We start from the raw sequence: 17,169 nt of genomic DNA on the forward strand, positions 1-17,169 counted from the left end.
ACGAGCGCCTCCGTCCAGTTTCCCATCTCGCTGATGTCACGCCGCTTGAATTTGCGGCAATCTTTCTGGATGTTTCCCACCTGACGGAAACGGCACTCATACATCCTGAGACGATTCAGCAACTTCTTTGGCTCCACTGTTTTCTGAGCCGGCGAATGTAGGGATCAAAAGAATCGATCTTCGCGCACCCCCATCAACAAAAGTCAGTGTTGCTAGAGACAAGAAAAGCATCATGTAAAAAGGACTACATCTCTAAAGGCAATGAGGTGGTGAAATCCCAGAAGGGAAAAAAACAAAAATATGAATTCGGTAATGAAAACGGGAGGGAAAAAACAGGAAGAGGCGAGCGTGGTCAATGCAAGGGATATTTCAGGAGAGACGGGAAGAAAAGCTCGTCCACTACCAGTGCTCTGCAATAGACTCAACCCAAGAAATGAGAGGCAGAAAAACCGTTCTGAGCAAGGTCGAGTGGTTTGAGTTTCGACTGACTAAAAAAAAAGCGCGAGGCCTCTGCACAGCCTCATTCTATGCTTTCTGCCAGAAAGCAGACTCATTCTCTCTTCAGTGCTCTTGCATCACGTAGTACCCCTACAAAGAGTCGCAAACGGGAAAAAAGAAATGAATCTAAACAGTGTCAAAAAAAAACAGGATTAACTCCACAATGCATCACTAGGTAGCTTGTAGAACAGATAAAGCTGCCAGCAACTCGTCTAGCTGTATCTGAAAGCGCTTGATTTGTGTATTTTTCTGTTCGAGCAGCAAATCAGTCTTCTCCCTCTGGATCCTCTTCTCCAGTTCAGCTACACGCTTCATTTCCAGAAGCTCATGCATCTTTTCTTCCTCCTTTTGAGAATATCGCCTCTCCAAATAGCAGAGCCTCTCTCCGATGGCGACCAAAGAAGCATCGTACCCCTTTTCGTCGACAATTTGAGAAAGCCTGGAAGCCAAGTTCGCTCCGTCATCTGATTTGTGAAACTTGGTGAGCTCCAGTAGCTGTGATTGATGAGCGGCCTCGAGGCGACTCAGCTCCTCGTTATGAGCAGCGCGCAGGGCCTGTACCTGATGAGAAAAACTGGCTTTTATCTCAGCCACTCTATCACCCCATTCGGCGCGGATGCTGTCGAGTTTACTCTGAAGCGTGGTGCTGCGCTCCTTGTACTCGAAGACCTCCGTGCGGAGTTGCTCCACTACTGATTGCAAGCGTGCAACCTCAAGGTTGTGAGGAGCAGGTGTCTTGGTGTCCTTCTCGTCCGGTTTCTCGAGGTCGTCAGTCGTGCCTGTCTGGTGGCTAAGATTCAGGGTGCCCTTCTTCGCTGGCTCAGCTTTTTCTGCCACTGATGAGACAGTGGCATTTCCGATGGTACGGCGAAGTTCAAGATTCTCCCTTTCGAGAATGCTGATGCGCCTTCGCAGCTCAGGATCATCCTTTGGGACTTCCAAACGCTGTTGCAACTCCACGATTGTTTTTTTATAGCGCTCGCACACTTCTTTCGTCTCCGCACGCAGTTGTTCCATCGCTTTTCTGGCAAACTCGTCCTTCTCCCGTGAGGCGGCTTCTAAGAGATGAATTCGACGCTCCTGTTTCCTCAAGCGCTCCATGTTGACACTGCTTGCCTGGCAGGTGCTGATAAGTTCGCTGATACTCCCTTTGCTCTGCTGGAGTGTGGACTCTAAATCCCGCACTTGCGTTCGCAGGCTGTCCACCTCGGCCAGTAAGTTTTTCTCACGGCTATATAACACGCTCCTCTCGGACTCTAAGCGGGCAACCTCGGAGTGCAACGCATCAATCGTGCTTTTGTTAATGCTATGAATACGCTGAAAATCGCGCAGCTCTGCCTCCGTATCTCCGCCGCTGCTTCGTTGCTCTCTTACAACAGCCACATCAGCGATTTCAGTGATGTCAACAGGAGTACGAGTACCACTCCTAGACTGCCCCATTTCGCTTCTCTCTTGCAGCAATAGAGAACACCGTCTTTTTTCCATCTCCAATACGGATTGAAGCTCTTCGACTTGTGCCTGAAGCTTCGTAATCTTCGCAGAGTCATTGGCTGTATGTAAGTTTGATCTCGTCGCAAAGTCTTGTTGTGCACTGAGAAGCAAGCTATGCTTTGCCTCTAGGTGCTCGAATTTACTTTCTAATTGCTTGTATTGACTAGCAATCTCCTTCTTCTCCCTCAGGAGTCCCTCGTTGTCACGCTGTAGTGCGACGATTATCCTTTCCTGTGTGTTCATTTCTCTTCGCAGAGCGTCAAAGTTGTTGCAAACCGTTTCTCTGCTAGTATGGAAATTTTCTATGGGCCCTGTAGGGCCTTTCGCTATTAATTCTCCTGGTGGGCTCGCCCTCTCTGCAGCGGCTGTCAGTGGGGAAGCTACGCCCGATGAGTCCCGACATTGTGAAGCGGATGAAATCACACTTTCAGCGGGAGAGGCTGAAATATTTCTCCCCCTAACGTCCATCATATCCAGTAGTTCGTTTGCAGCATCTAAGGCTGCGGTACTGGAAAGGTTTGATACAGACATCAGAATTCGGATCTTTCGCCTAAGTGCAATGAACGTGGAAAACAAAAGAGGAGATGAGAAGGCTATTTTTTCCTGTTTCCGGAGAGTAAGCACAACATTTTTAATACGCGCCATAATCAGAAAAGTGGCGGAAAGCGTGGCGCGAGGCAGGCCACTCAGCCTTCAAAGGCAACCCTGGGACGAAGGAGATTTTATCGGGTGTGAAGCAAATCATTACTCAGGGGCCTTAGCAATTTGACGAATGGGTCTATTTTTTTTTTTTTGTTGTTGTTGTTAATCAATAAGTTTGATTTTTGGAGGGATTCTACACCCGGCTTTTAATGGGAACTGGGACACAGAAGATGCCATGTATACCGTAAATAGATGCGCAAGGATAGCCAGTGTAGAAGTCACAGTCGTACTGCCTCGTGGATGAATCCAGCTCAAACAAAAAAAATGCTAACTACTCGAACCCACTAGTGGAAAGTACGTCTTTCAATACGAGCCTTCTGTATAAATCGGATATAATTGTCAACTGCAATTGGCTTAGGTTCGACATTGCACCTCTCAGTTGCCTGGACCAGGACTCGCTGGGCCACAGAGGGGTTCGAGAAGAGTCTTGACAAGTACTGCACTTCGCCCACAATGCGTTGTCTATCTGCCAAAGCACCGCGTATTTCACTCTCAATGCGTGCTATCGACCGCCTTAGGGAAGTAAGTTTTTCTCGTTGACTTCCCCCCTTGGTCATCAAAAAATGATACGCTTGCCCAGCTGCCACAATACGCTCAGCCTTGAATTTCTCATTTTCTGACTGTTCCATCAGCAAAGCAGAAAGTCTCTCGTGTTTTTCCAGAGCGTTCTCAAGACGCCCCTGCTTCGATGTGCATTCTTGTGTCTTTTGATTAAGCTCCCTCAGGGCATTTGCTTGCGCATTTGTCAGACTGTTCACGCCATCTGTAACCTCTCCAGTTGTCTGCAAAATAGCCTCTGTGGACAACTTACACGCAACTGTTTGTAAGCGAAGGTTTCTCGACTTTTCTGCTAGTGTCGCAGTACGCAAATCAACAGCGACTCGTTCCTTTCTCAGACGCTCCGTCGATCGCTGGAGGTCATAGAGTGCCTTTCTCATATGCGAACCAAAATGCTCGTCTTTTTCAGCTACAATCGGTCGAGTAGCCTTGTCCTGAAACCGCATAGATGCCGTGCATTCAGCTATGGTATGCACTGCCTCTGCCTCAGTGTTGAGGTCCCCCAATCGCTTCTGAATGGCAGCAACCATTTTTTGCACGTCGGTGATAGTATTCCTCAACACTGACTCCCGCGCAAAATACCTCTCCTCCTCGGCTCTGATGCACTGAAGTTCGTTTCGGGGTCCACCCAAATGACCTCTAATCAATGGACCTAGTACCAAATCATGAATGTGCAGAACTGTGCGCCAAAGGCGGAGCAAGCGTTGAGCCTCAGAATCACTTTGATTCTCCTCTACCTCAGGAAGTAGGTCATCGCTGGTGAACTCCTCCATTTTTCCGCTGGTCACCAAAGCCCTGGAAACTTCCTTCAATAAAGTGCTCATCTTTACCTCCAGAAAAGTGAAACAGGTGCTTCTCGCCTCCACAAACCGTTGGTAGCGTTGGATACACTCTATTTCCACCTGCTCCTCCTCACCGGCACTTCTGAGTGCTCTCACCACTTCATCGTTAGTGGTGGGATGCGCCGAGAAAAAGCGATTTAGAGACTTTGCACCCGCTACCGTCGATATCAGATTCTGCTCTTGACTACCTCTCTTGGCAGAGTTTTTTTCTATTTTAGACAGAGCGCTTTGGATACTCCTCTGAATAGAAGCTAGCTCGCCGGGTATTGTACTGGCAAACATGTTACTAGAGAACGCCGCGCGGCTCTCGAAATGGTCCTCAAGAAAAAAAGAGGTGAGCACAATAATAATGAGGATAAACATCCCGAGATGATAAGCACAGGCTCATCGTGGCAAGGATTTCGCATGCATCTCATCGTGTCCCCCGGAAGATAAACGTGGCGTTGAGGAAAGCGGTTTAGATTCTTCCTGTGTATTTTTTCATCTCACATGAATAGTCAAAGACCCGCTTCACAGACGAACCCTGAACCTTTGCATATTCGCCCCCTAGCGCTTCGCGCATCCCCCCCACCCCCAAAAAAAACGAGAATTCTGAGTTTCAAAGCCTTTCGAAACAAGAATGACCCTCAGAGCTGTCCCAGACCCTGTTTGAGAGTGCCCAGTTGAACAGCGTGACAGGAATCTAAGGATAGCGGTGGTTCAATGAACCCGAGCCGATACTATCTCCCCTTAAAACAAAATATGAACAGATCGGGGGGCGCCACCCGAAATCTCTCCACGAACCCTCGAGTTGTGGAGAACTCTCTCTCTTGCCATCTGAGTGGTTTAAGAAAAGTTTGCTGTCAAGCTAGTTACATCCATCTTCACTAATCGCTTATTTTCTCTGCCCGCAGATTGCCTCAGCAAGAAACTTTGTGACATCCTGGATGCGCCTCGCCTCAAACCTAAAATCCCGAACACTCTCAACAGCATAAACTATCAACAAAAAGAGACGTCACACGGTTTTCCTGGGGCTCTCCCTTCTGACAGAAAGGGGTGCATGGAAGAGCCCTCGGGCGCCAGACATCCAAGCGCATCAACCCAGCATATTGCAGTGGGCTGGCGCTTTCGAACCTGTGCTCATTCTTCCGCCCCCCCCCCTCATTCACCAATTGGTCCCTGAAGAGTCTCCTCAATCCCAAAACGCACTTCATTTCAGTTGGCACATGTGCCAAAGCGACCCCCCGGTTCCATGCACGAACAAAGAACGAAACCCGGCCGAAGGCTCGACGACCCCCCCCCCATTGACGACAGCCCCTGCGGCGTCTTAGGCCGTAGCCTTTCTCGATATTGGGCCAAAAAAAAACTCCAAGCGTCATCGCCCTCGACACAAAATTCGAGATTCGGTCTATTGCTGCACAATGCCGCCTCCATCCCTCAGACCGCTGGGATGCGTTTTCTGAAGACAGCATTTTCTACTTTCGAAAACCAGAAATTGCCTCATCTTTCCGCAAGCACTGTGGCTATAAAAACCACATCGCAGCCAACCCAGCGCTACAATATGACAGTCTCCCAGTAGGATGGCGTATAGAACCTTTCTTCATTCCGTTTCCTCTGCGCATTGTATTCGAAATTGGGGGTCTTCCGGATTTTTGGTATCGGGGGGAATGGCGATAAGGATGGGCAAGATCAAGTGACCCAACCAACCGGCCAACCACAGATGCCGAGATCGAGGCCCCTGTTTCCACAGAATTTGCACAAAAAACGTGAATGAAAGAAGAAATATGGCACTAGTAGAAGCCTGTAGCCCTTACGGACACACAAAACACCACTTGGTCCTCCAATGCCCCAATTCCTAAGCGATTCAAAGGTGAAATATCATATTTTAAAGTATTCCCGGATGGTGCGCGACATACCAAAGGCATGCCCTTCGCCGCGAAACTTCACCACGCCCTTCTTATCGTATTCGTAAATATCCGTTCTAGATAGCCACTCCTCTTTGTCAAGGCCACCCCGTAAGTTTTTTTTTGAAGTGATAGTTCGGAAAGTCACCAGGCCAGTGGGGTAATTCTGCGTATATTCCTTGTTTTTCGGTTATCCTTTGGGATGACGGGGTGGGGAAAAATATGTTTACACCGCCTAAATGTAATTGAAAATCACCGAGTTCCAGCTGAAGAGGAGGGTTCCTAAGTGTTATTCCAGTTGGGGTGAATACAATGTTGTGTTCTGTGTTTTCTGACGGATAGAACCCCATTAAGTAAAAGAAAGCCCCCCTATGCAACAGCAAAAGCGTACAGAAAAGCCCCTTGAACACCCGGCGGGTGAAATGTGAGTCTGAAGCGCTTCTACTTAATGTTTTTTCAGATAGCGCCCAACAGCCCGAACATTAAGCGTCAGCCTTTCACTAACAGGCGATAGTTAGCTCCCACCGCTTTTCTTTTGTGTGGGCCTGGCGGCGCCACGTGCCCGCACTTGCGGGTGAGGAAAAGACTGATAGACCCCCCCCCCCCAATCCTCATGCCCAGCACGGGGCCTTTTTCTGGCTATCTTAACGTGGCTCTCTTATTTCTGTCCCAAAAAGCAGGATTACGCCATCTTTCCCGCCAATCGAGCTGGGCATGGTTTACGCAAGGGGGGCGGGCGATGCGTTAGCGAGTTTACTACGAGGGCTAGGTTTGGCTTGGGTTTTCTATTTTCGATTCGGGCACCAATCCGTGGTGATTTTCACATTTTTCGAAGACGACCCAGAGCTACATGTCCCAGTTGGCCACAAAATCCGCCAAGCCAAAAATCCTTTTTTGTACTGTTTGCAGTGGGCACCCGCTGCGAAAAAAAACTGTGTATGGTGCGTGGCGGGCTAAGTGGGCGGGGGCCGGGGTCCTAAAAGGACCCGCCGGGGCGCATAAGAGGCCATCACGCCGCGAACAACCCCCCAAAACGCCCTGGCGGCTACAATCGGCATGCGCGATTAACCATTTTAAAGGAAGACAAAGCCTCAGGCGCACAGGGCTGGCAACAATTTCAGGAATGACGTGATTTGCTGTGATTCAGCCACCCTTTAAAGCTCAGTGTTTTCTTGGAAAAGCCGCGGGCCTCGTATGGGAACAACTGTCCATGTTTTTTGTCCTTTGTAGGCTTTCTGGGCGTTGTTCTGAACTGAGGGGCTTGGACTTCTGTCGTTTTGGCCCGGGGTGGTCTTTGATTTTCCGGCGCCCCGGGGGGGCCCCCGCCCAAAAGGCCCCCCCCCCCGCTTGCAGGCGCCCGCCCGTTCTTCCGGGCACCGGCGGTTTTCCGAAAAGCGTTGTGACGCACGCAGCTGATGCACCCGTTGAGCTGTATCCATCACGGGAAACGCCTTGAGGCTGGCGCTTTTCCCTGTAGGGTCGTGCTTCGAAGAGTCCGCGTCTAAAATTGAATGGGCGTTATCGAGCAAAAAAAGGCCAGGTGTGCCGTTTTTTTTTTCGGGGCTTTGGGGCCAGAATATCCGGGGTGTCATGGTGTGGGGTTGGGTTGCCGCGTGGTGTCGCGTGGCGCCCATCATCGGGAAAACCCCTGGCCCAGAGTAACGCAAAGATACCGACTGACATAGACCTGCGGGAATAACTAGGTGATGTCGTTTTTAGATAAACTTATGCGCCCAGTTCCGTTAAAAACTGAGAGAATGCCGTCTCCTTCTTGGGTCGTTTGGCCCCCCCTTGGGGGGATGGGGGCATCGGCGTTTGATATTGACGAATCTGTGGAGCAAACACGAACAGTTTTGGGGGGTGCGTGTTCCAAAGCCTATGTTTGCAGTCGAAAATCACAGCGAAGTCCAATATTCGTGATTCTTTTCAAAGTCCAAACTGCCTTTGGCAGGAACTTTTCACACTGGCTGAGCATCGGGGGTGAGGGGCGCGAAAAAGGGGGGGTCACGGATCGCTGACAAAACGCTTGTTTCTAACCCCACGCCCATTTCATTGGTTCATGACCCCTCTCTACTTTCCGAAAAGCAGAACGGTAGAACCGGAGCTCAATTTTCCACGAACGTGCACGAATATGTTCACAGTGAGTGTGTTGAAACCATGTTGGCGCATTTCGGTCAAAACTCTAACGGCCATCCCCTGTTCACTCCTCAGGCTGACAACGGAACGGCTTCTGCACGCATATCGGTGGTAGAAAGGTGCTATGTGTGAAGTGTGCAGCTTCTTTTTGATTTGCAGTTCAGATAAACCGGTGGGCTCCCCCCCGAAAAATGGCCAGTGCGTTTTTTCCTCTCTAAGGCCACCCGCCCATTCTCCTAAAATCACCATTTGACCCCTCCCAACGGGATCCCCCTGCTTCCCGCCACCCCGGGAAAGTACTAGTGACGTTGAAAGTCCTAATGAAGAAGATAGAGTTCTTTATGTCCACCCTTTTCACGAAAAATTAGACGTATTTTCTCTATAGACCACATATTATTTCGGTCTCATCTTGCTTTTCCTCTGCGCACCGCATTCATTTAGAAAGGTCAGAGCAACCAACCTGCCTTCTTTCGCCGCTTTCCCCATGTGGTAATCCTTGCATCAATTATAGAAACGTACGGAAAACTTCAGATTTTTCTGCTTTTCGTCGAATCCTTGACTAAATCGAAGGGCTTTCATACACCCGAGGTCTCCACTACCCCGCTCTGTGGTGAGGCCGCGTCGCCCCTTTCTCCCAGCCAACGCCAAACCACTTCTTATGGTGGCAGGCTCGCGCGCCCACGACGGAAGGTGTGTGTGTGTGTGTGTGTGTCGATGCACTGTATCGCTACTGGTGTCAGCTGCCGCGTCCTGGACGGCGCTGCGTCGGAGCGAAGTGGGGGCATACCGAGGGCGTCTGTACCACCCAGACGGGGTGGGGAGAGGGTGTCGGCATGACGCGGGTGTGTCCTGCCCGGCTGGTGGTGGTTGGGAGGGCTGGGGCGACTCACGAGGCGTGCAGGCAGGGCTGGGGGCAGAGGCCGTTGTCTGACGAGGGGGTTGTGATTGCTGTGCTGCTTGTTTGCTGGTTTTTGGCGCGCCGCGCTGTGGGCTTGTGGCGGCTCGTGGGCTTCTTGGTGGGTGGGATTGGGCCGGTGTTGTTTGGGGGGGGCGGGCGGGGGGGGTACGGAAAATAGGGGGGGCCAGGGTATAGTGGGAAAGGCGCTGGTTGAGGGGTGGTGTGCGTTGGGGAAGTGGAGCCGTTTTTCTAGTGTGTGCGCGCGGTGGGCGGGGCAGTGGTACGACGGTGCGGATTTTGGTCTTTTTTCTAAAGGGGGGCTGGGGGTATTGCTCGTGTCAAAGTTGCAGTGGTAGAATGCCGATGGTGTGATTCGTGAATGGAAGGTTCATGAACTCTGAATCCGGTTTCAAGGAGTCGAACCTGGTGAGCAAGTAGACAGAAAGTTTATTGCTGTTGGTTTGGAGTGGGTGGATGGTGATTCTGGGGTTCTCTGCTCGATAGCAGGTTCTCGGTGAGCGTGCGTTTTTTGCTGCAGCCGAGTCGAGGACATCCGAGGACAGCAGTGGGGGGTCTTGGAATCGAGCTGCAGCCAAAACGAGGTTGAGACGAACTGGAGGTGGATTGAGGTTTCTACAAAGCACGCGCGTATTCTTTGTGCATTGTTGGATAGGTGTTTCTTCATCAAAGGGGGGTTTGTTTTTCCCTATGCAATTCGTATAACTGAAGTGGCGGTCTTTGCCGTTCCTGGTGTGCACCCCGCGCAGATTCTCTGGTGCCGATTCACACACCTCAAAAATTTAAGGTGAAAGGCCTACCTATGGTACCACGAGGCTTTCACACAGTAATGCCGGCTAGCACAGGTAGTATCAGAGCAGGTACAATTAAAGTGTCACGTTGATACCCGGGAAAGTGCCTTTCTCGCCGAGCTTCAGGGTCCAGCACTGATGCCGAATCGTCTTCTACAGGTCACTACTTTTGCTTTCTGCTCCCCTTTTTTTTCTTTTTGTTTTTACGCAGAAGCCTCGAAGGGAAAATGGGAAGTCCTTACGAGTACCAGCCGGAGGTGAAGTGGTACAACATTCTCTGGGATATGCGGAACAAAGAGTTCCGGCAATGGTATCTCAAGAAAAAGTACCGTGACATGCGGATCGCTTACAAGTACGAGAGCCACATTTTCTACCAAAAGGCAGGAATGGGGCTTCTGATGGCGGCTGTGTTTATGTCGATTTGTAGCTCGGATATCGCAGTCGCGATTTTTCGATGGCCCACGGAGGATCCAAACGAACTTCTGAAGACCCAGGTATGGCAGAAGTATCAAAATCAAGTGAACGAGCGCAAGGAGTATGCGAATAAGCTTCTCCAAGACTCCAACTATATTCACAAGAAAAACAGTCCTGGGGAATAGCTTAATTACACACTCTCCAAACATTTGATCTCACCCAGATTTAGCACGATGTGCGCTTCATCTCTTAAAAACTACATGCCTCCCCCAACAAAACAAATAGATAAAGGTATTGCGTACTCGGCCCTTTCCGAAAGGCCCGGTGGCTCTGAGCGCCACCTCACAGCTGCTATGGATGCCCTAGGGTCCGTAGAAGGGTTGATATCAAATGCTGCGGAGCACATTTCGCTACTTCTATTTCTCCTTCTTTGTTTAGATTTCGTTGTGCTTCGCATTCCAGAAACAATGTCTGTCTCACGATTTCGACACTCCACTGGGCACGTGGCAAAGCCCCAGCGTCAGCTTCTGAAGGTCTCGTCGTCAGGCTCGTTATCTGATGGTAGCAACACTATTGCATGCAGCGACAAATTTGTTGCCGTGCCATGGGTCACGTTTGGTGGAACTGCGGTTTTCACGCACGATGCCGCTGGAAGACTTCCACCAGCCCCACCCCTTGTACTTGGTCAAGAGGGTCCAATTAAAGATGTCAAGTTCGACCCTTTTGACAGCCAAAAACTGTATACCGCCAGCGAAGATGGCAGTATCTTTGGCTGGGACATCCCAATAGATGGCCTGCAATCCAATATTTCCACGCCACTCGTGAAGCTGAGGGGACACAAAAAATGTGGTATCATCTCATTCCACCCCAGTGCAAATGGTATTCTGGCTTCGGCGGGCGCTGATCGTGTCATCAATGTCTGGGATGTGGAGAAAGGAGCTGCCGTTACTACCATCGACTATTTATCTGAATACGCTACTGGACTGGAGTGGAATCTAAACGGCTCTATTTTCTGCGTAACCACCCGAGACAACAAGCTTCAAACGATCGACCCTCGTAACTGTACTATGTTGTCGTCGGTGAGCAGCCACGTCAGTGCTCGCCAACAGCGGTGCGTCTGGTGCAAGCGAAAGGACATTATACTAACACTCGGCTGGAACCGAAGCCAGCAGCGTGAAATCAAGCTGTGGGACACACGAAAGATGCAAAATCCGTACTCCGTAGTTGAGCTTGACCAATCGAGCGCCGCAATGATGCCAGTGTACGACGAGGACACAAATCTTCTATTTCTGGGCAGCAAGGGCGAGAGCAACCTGAGGTGTTTAGAATTGATGGAAGAATGCCTCACTATGAGCTACGAGGTGAGCTTGCCCGATACGTTGAAGGGTCTGTGCATGATGCCGAAGTGGTCCCTAGATGTGAGAAGATGCGAATTCGACCGTCTGTACCAGCTGACATACCACAGTCTTTTGACAGTCGAGATGCTACTTCCTAGAAAACAAGCTGGCACAAAGTTCCAAGATGACGTCTTCCCTCCGACGTTTGCGGATCACTCGGCAATCTCTGCTAGTGAGTTCTTCAACGGGGCTAACGCGTGTCCGCGTGAGTATGACCTGTCTGGCTTGTTTGATGGCCACGCGCCGCTCCTGATCCAAAGCAACAATACATTGGAAAAGATACACGTTGCGTCAGAAACTGCAAAGGATTTGAAAGAGGTGCCAACGACCAAGACAATCACGAGACGCACGTCTCCCAGCAGCCCTGCGGTGATGTCGCTCGAGCGTACTGTGACAGAAAGCGGTGACCGCATAGCAAAACACGTGGATCCCAATTCTGACATGACGCACCAAGAGCTTGTTGACAAAAAAACCCACTTCCAACAGCTAGCGGAAAAAATGCGCACATATCACCAAGAGATTACACTCCTCCGCAAAGCACTTCACGAAAAAGAAGTCGAGATGCTGCAACTGCTGGAGGACATGCAGTCAATATAATTTTCTGCACACCTTCTGCACTAGATGAGGCCAGAAATCATTTCCAATTTTTTTTCTATCGTGTTTCTCAGTCAATATCTTGTGAATTTAGTAAAGAATGCGAAACATCTATTTCAAAATGCCAATATAGTTGTTTTTAATTTCTCCTCGTCTTGTACGCTCCCCGATGACGGAGGGAGATGGCTTGCTTCAGCATGGAGTCGGGGTCTCCACTACCACACTCTGTGGTGAGGCCGCGTCGCCCCTTTCTCCCAGCCAACGCCAAACCCCTTCTTATGGTGGCAGGCTCGCGCGCCCACGACGGAATGTGTGTGTGTGTGTGTGTGTCGATGCACTGTATCGCTACTGGTGTCAGCGGCCACGTCCTGGACGGCGCTGCGTCGGAGCGAAGTGGGGGCATACCGAGGGCGTCTGTACCACCCAGACGGGGTGGGGGGAGGGTGTCGGCATGACGCGGGTGTGTCCTGCCCGGCTGCTGGTGGTTGGGAGGGCTGGGGCGACTCACGAGGCGTGCAGGCAGGGCTGGGGGCAGAGGCCGTTGTCTGACGAGGGGGTTGTGATTGCTGTGCTGCTTATTTGCTGATTTTTGGCGCGCCGCGCTGTGGGCTTGCGACGGCTCGTGGGCTTAGGTGTGTGTGTGTGTGGAGCTGAACTCCTGTGGTGTATGGGGTGAGATGCACGCGAAAAAAAGAAAATTTGCTTGTTTTGCGTTCACTGAGCCTGCGAAGCAGAAACTCAGAAGAGTCCTACCGCGTAACTGCAGCGGTGCTTGATTCTGTGCACTGTGGAAAGTTTCTTTAAAATCTCCTTTTCGCCCCCAATCTTTCGTTCCCTTTTACCGTGCAACGTGTGCGTCATATTTTTTCTAGGCGCTTTTTTTCTGTTATCCACACGGCAAAACAGTCGCCAGTTGTTGTAGACAGAATGAAGCAACTTTTGTGTCCCAAGACAGCCCGACATGCACGTCTTTTTCGACTTACTAACAGCCTAGGGGCTCAGAAAGGGGTTCCTCAAAGCGATGGTGAGAAACTGGCTTGGGTAAACTCGCATATAAAGCGAACGCAGGATATGGAGCTTTCGAGAGAGGAGGAAACGCTGCGCGAACGGATGATGCCTTTAGACGTGGGTGATAATGCAGTCATAACGAACAACCAGGCAACACACGGTAATCTTTTCCATTTCCGCGACTACCCCATGTATCCTGGAGAGTATGTTCCTGCTGGTCACAACACTTTGTCGTCCCTGAGAGACGATCTGCGAAGCGACCTCACGGCGCAATCTCTCAAGGAGGCATGGATGCGCATTAGCGGAGGAATGTACTTCAAATCGATTGATGACTACTACGCCTCTGTGGACGGATTAGATCAGGAGCAGCTGGGTGAGATTGTGTCAGCTTTACTCCCAGATTTGCGCAAGTATGAGGCACAGGCGCTAGTCACCAAAGTTCTGGAGTCACTAAGTAAGCCAGCTGACTCACCCTCGCGTCAGCTCAGCAGGACGATTACTGCGGATGCAGTCGGCTTAGATAACTCTCCTGGTCACTACACAAACTTCCTGGAGTGGATGGGCCGCATGACAGAAACAAAGGCGTTTAAAACGGAGCACGCTCTTTTCGAGTTTAGCAGGAGGAAATTCAATCGAGAAGATGTGCGCGTGATGTTTGAAAACTACAGTCTGATGAGCAAGGCCACCCTCGAGGCAGACAGCGCCGATAGCTACAGTCACTTCTACACTGTACTTCACGACTTCTCGCGCAAGGTCGCCGGCGAAGATACACGACATCAGATAGGTGTGCGTATAGACCCCGCTGAAGTCGATCCTGAAACGGGCATTGCCGTTGGCCACGGTCGTGCAGATGGAGAGAAGTACATGTTCACGGCACTGATCCGGGAAAACCGTGATCACAACGGTTGTGTGACTCTTCTGGGGAAGCCACTCTCTGTCGCCTTCGATGATAAGTCCTGGCTGATGGAAATGGTGCTGATGCCATTTGATGAGGCAAAGTTAGACTTTCGCGACTTCGACGTAAATATCGTTTCTGAGGGCAAGGCGATGCCCTCTTTTGCAAATGAGATTGCCGCCTTTGCTTGCAGGATGGCCGTCGCGAATGCCATCACCAAGCTCCTTCCGCTAACCCGCATTCCATTGAAAAAGTCTGGTTTGCTTTCTGTAGATCGGCGAAGGGAGCCCGGTCAGTTCCCAGGTTTTGTGGACGGTAAGAAAAACAAGAGAAGGTTTGCGAAGCGTTAGTATTGTACGTGTCTTGCTAGTTGTGTAACCTCCATACAGAAAAGTACTCCCCAAAAAGCGGACAAAATTTATAGGGCACCGGTGCTTTACGTCACACTCCGCAGCCGCTCGTTCTGCCGCAAGGAAAGACGTATATTTGTGAGCGTCGAATCCACGGTATTTCAGATTCTCAGCGCCACAGGATGCTTTTTGCCACAGTGCAGGTGCCCTGGCACGTTTTTGTCGGGCCATGGTGCACCTCCTTTGCCATCGCCTCGTCTCACACCTGATTCATCGTCGTCGTCTTCTTTCCCTCCCTCCCCCTTGGGCGCGTCACCACCACCACATCTTCTCTGAGGGCATAGAAGCGGTTGGGGCAGCTGGGGCTACGCTGAAAATCAGTTCTCACAACCCGTGTTTGTCTCTCTCTGCGGACATCGGAGCGCTACCATGATTTTACTCATGCTCCTGGCTGCACTTTTGTGGGGTGTGACGAACCCACTGCTGAAGCACTACAGCCGCGGGATGGCCAGCAGTGGGTCTGCAAAAGATGACGCGCTGTTTCTTGTGCGACGACCCAAGTACCTGGTGACGCAGATTGTGAATCTGTCTGGCTCCGTTGTGTTTTTTTACTCTTTGCGCGAGGTGGACGTGTCGGTTGGATCGATTGTGGTGAACTCTCTTGCATTCGTGATCACTGTTCTGATAAGTGTGTTTGTCTTGCGCGAAGGTCTGTTATGTGCGCGCACCGCAACGGGGTGTTTTCTGGTGATGGTGGGAACTGCACTGTGTACCTACTCGTCGAGCACGAGCTGAGGGTGCCCCTTCGCGGCTTTTGGTCCACTGTGCTCAGGTATTGGAACCATTGGCGGCACTGCATGCGCATTCGAGTGTGTGCAGTTCGCGAATGTGCGCGTGGGTGGTGTAGCGCAAGCCACCGGATAGCGGTGCCGATGTCAGGATGTGGGTGTGTTCCTGCGTAGAGAAGCATATGTGTCCACGTGATCTTGAAACACACATCTTTGGTTACATCCCTCTGAGGGGCACCTGACGTTGCACGCTTGTTTTTTGTTGGAGGCCGCTGCTTTCTCTCTCTCTTGGGGTTCGGGTTTGCACCCTACGCAGCAAGGCAGCCTGTGAGCGGTGCCCGCATACTGTTTCTCTCAGTTGGCTTCCCGTTGTCTGTGGTGAGGGGCGGGATGTAATGACACATGCCTCTCCCCGAAGCTCATGCATATGTTTCCCTTCACTTCTGCTTTTTCGCCCTCTTCACTATTTCCTGGAGTTGTCCGTGGCCGCGCCCTATTCTTTCTTCCTATGTATTTGCGCCTGCTCTCTGTCCGACGTGTACTCCCTGAGGGGTGGGGAAGCACGCAAGATAACCTTCCCTATTCTTCCCCCAGGCTGTTTTTCCCCTTTGCCGCAGTTGGTGTCAGCCCTCGCAACCCTTTCAGCACATTACACGATACAGTATGTATCCATCTTGCTGCTGCCACTGCGTGCAGGCGCTTGTAGCTTCTGGGCCGAACATGACGCTCGTGATGATTTAGGTGCTGCACCGACGCCCTGCTCGCTTGGCTGAGCTGAACACCAAAAAGGGCCAAAATCTACAGCGACATTTCGTGCAGATACTTCATGTGGCCCTGGGGTGAGGATGTTTGGCAACACGAGCGCGCTCCTGCGGAGCTGCTACTCCACGAATATCCTCGATGTTTCCGTGCTCGTGTTTTCGTCAGTGGGATGTAGCTTGGTTATAGCGTACAGCTGGTCCACCCCGCCGTGCTGCGGACGCCGCAGCGTGCCGACTCGTTCCTGCGTGACTTCTTCTGTAGTTTGAGCTCCCTGTACCCTGCAATCCACAGCGCCAGAGGAGTGAAGTACCTTCTGAACAAGAAGAGCCTACCGCACTACCAGCTATTTATCGAACCCTGGGTAGGGCGGGTGTGTGCGCACTGTTTGCAACACGGTCATGGATCGAACTTCCACTGACTTCAGGATGCTGGTGCCCATTGCTGAAGAAGTGTACAGTGAGGGGTGCTGCAGTCTTCTACAGGGCGCACTGAGTATTCCTTTGCGTTGCTTGATATGGCTGCCCCCCCCTCCGATCTAGCAACTCACTGGAGAGCTGGTCGATTATCCGATGTTGAAGGCCAACCTGGGCACGTTCGGTGAGATGGCCCCTCAAACACCGTGTGTGTGTCTTGGGTACGTGTGTAGCCGCAGGGACACTCGCTGCATTCACTAAGGGAAGCTCTAGGACGTCGATTCTGCAGGGGCTCATGATGAGGATCGGCGCAGTGGTGGATGGGGCCAGCAGATATAAGCTGTACTACTACAGCGCGCACAACACAACGCTAACTCAGATTTCACTCTCGCTTCAGGTCGCGGCTGGCGACGGGATGTTGCCACCCTTTGCACAGACTCTTGTTGTGGAGCTGATATAGTGGTTGTCGGATTTGTCGTATCACGTGCGCGTCCTGCGCGGGCACCACGGGTGTAGATTCTTGCACTTGACTCCAAGTTGTGGCAGCTGGACTGGCAGCTGACGGAAGTGATCTCGTTTTGAAAGCTCCACAGCGCGACCGAAAACAGAAGCACCATGGCTGACTTCTTGCGGTTTGAGATGTGGAGTGCTCCTCAAGCGACGTCGATGGGGTACTCTCACCTGGACGAGAGGTACCTGCCGCTGTGCAACTGTCCGGTGAGTGGGCTTGG

General features: G+C 51.3%; 7 protein-coding genes across 7 annotated transcripts; 5 read left to right on the top strand and 2 right to left on the bottom strand.

Annotated features, from left to right (window-relative positions):
• Window positions 1–669: 669 nt before the first annotated feature.
• JKF63_04892 (uncharacterized protein) lies at window positions 670–2,520 on the bottom strand (the record flags this gene model as incomplete). Its single annotated transcript, XM_067900863.1, has 1 exon — window positions 670–2,520. One exon carries the CDS (start codon window positions 2,518–2,520, stop codon window positions 670–672), a length of 1,851 nt encoding a protein of 616 aa, XP_067757063.1.
• A 455-nt stretch (window positions 2,521–2,975) lies between these two features.
• JKF63_04893 (uncharacterized protein) lies at window positions 2,976–4,373 on the bottom strand (the record flags this gene model as incomplete). The annotated part of the gene is made up of 1 exon (XM_067900864.1): window positions 2,976–4,373. One exon carries the CDS (start codon window positions 4,371–4,373, stop codon window positions 2,976–2,978), a length of 1,398 nt encoding a protein of 465 aa, XP_067757064.1.
• Window positions 4,374–10,044: 5,671 nt separating this feature from the next.
• Window positions 10,045–10,416, top strand: JKF63_04894 (uncharacterized protein; the record flags this gene model as incomplete). The annotated part of the gene is made up of 1 exon (XM_067900865.1): window positions 10,045–10,416. The coding sequence occupies one exon, from the start codon at window positions 10,045–10,047 to the stop codon at window positions 10,414–10,416; it is 372 nt and encodes a 123-aa protein (XP_067757065.1).
• A 48-nt stretch (window positions 10,417–10,464) lies between these two features.
• JKF63_04895 (uncharacterized protein) lies at window positions 10,465–12,225 on the top strand (the record flags this gene model as incomplete). Its single annotated transcript, XM_067900866.1, has 1 exon — window positions 10,465–12,225. One exon carries the CDS (start codon window positions 10,465–10,467, stop codon window positions 12,223–12,225), a length of 1,761 nt encoding a protein of 586 aa, XP_067757066.1.
• A 924-nt stretch (window positions 12,226–13,149) lies between these two features.
• JKF63_04896 (uncharacterized protein) lies at window positions 13,150–14,475 on the top strand (the record flags this gene model as incomplete). The annotated part of the gene is made up of 1 exon (XM_067900867.1): window positions 13,150–14,475. One exon carries the CDS (start codon window positions 13,150–13,152, stop codon window positions 14,473–14,475), a length of 1,326 nt encoding a protein of 441 aa, XP_067757067.1.
• A 429-nt stretch (window positions 14,476–14,904) lies between these two features.
• On the top strand, window positions 14,905–15,270 carry JKF63_04897 (uncharacterized protein; the record flags this gene model as incomplete). Its single annotated transcript, XM_067900868.1, has 1 exon — window positions 14,905–15,270. One exon carries the CDS (start codon window positions 14,905–14,907, stop codon window positions 15,268–15,270), a length of 366 nt encoding a protein of 121 aa, XP_067757068.1.
• Window positions 15,271–16,733: 1,463 nt separating this feature from the next.
• Window positions 16,734–16,898, top strand: JKF63_04898 (uncharacterized protein; the record flags this gene model as incomplete). The annotated part of the gene is made up of 1 exon (XM_067900869.1): window positions 16,734–16,898. The coding sequence occupies one exon, from the start codon at window positions 16,734–16,736 to the stop codon at window positions 16,896–16,898; it is 165 nt and encodes a 54-aa protein (XP_067757069.1).
• Window positions 16,899–17,169: the final 271 nt, after the last annotated feature.

Source organism: Porcisia hertigi, chromosome 23 (assembly GCF_017918235.1).
Source record: "Porcisia hertigi strain C119 chromosome 23, whole genome shotgun sequence".
NCBI lineage: Eukaryota > Euglenozoa > Kinetoplastea > Trypanosomatida > Trypanosomatidae > Porcisia > Porcisia hertigi.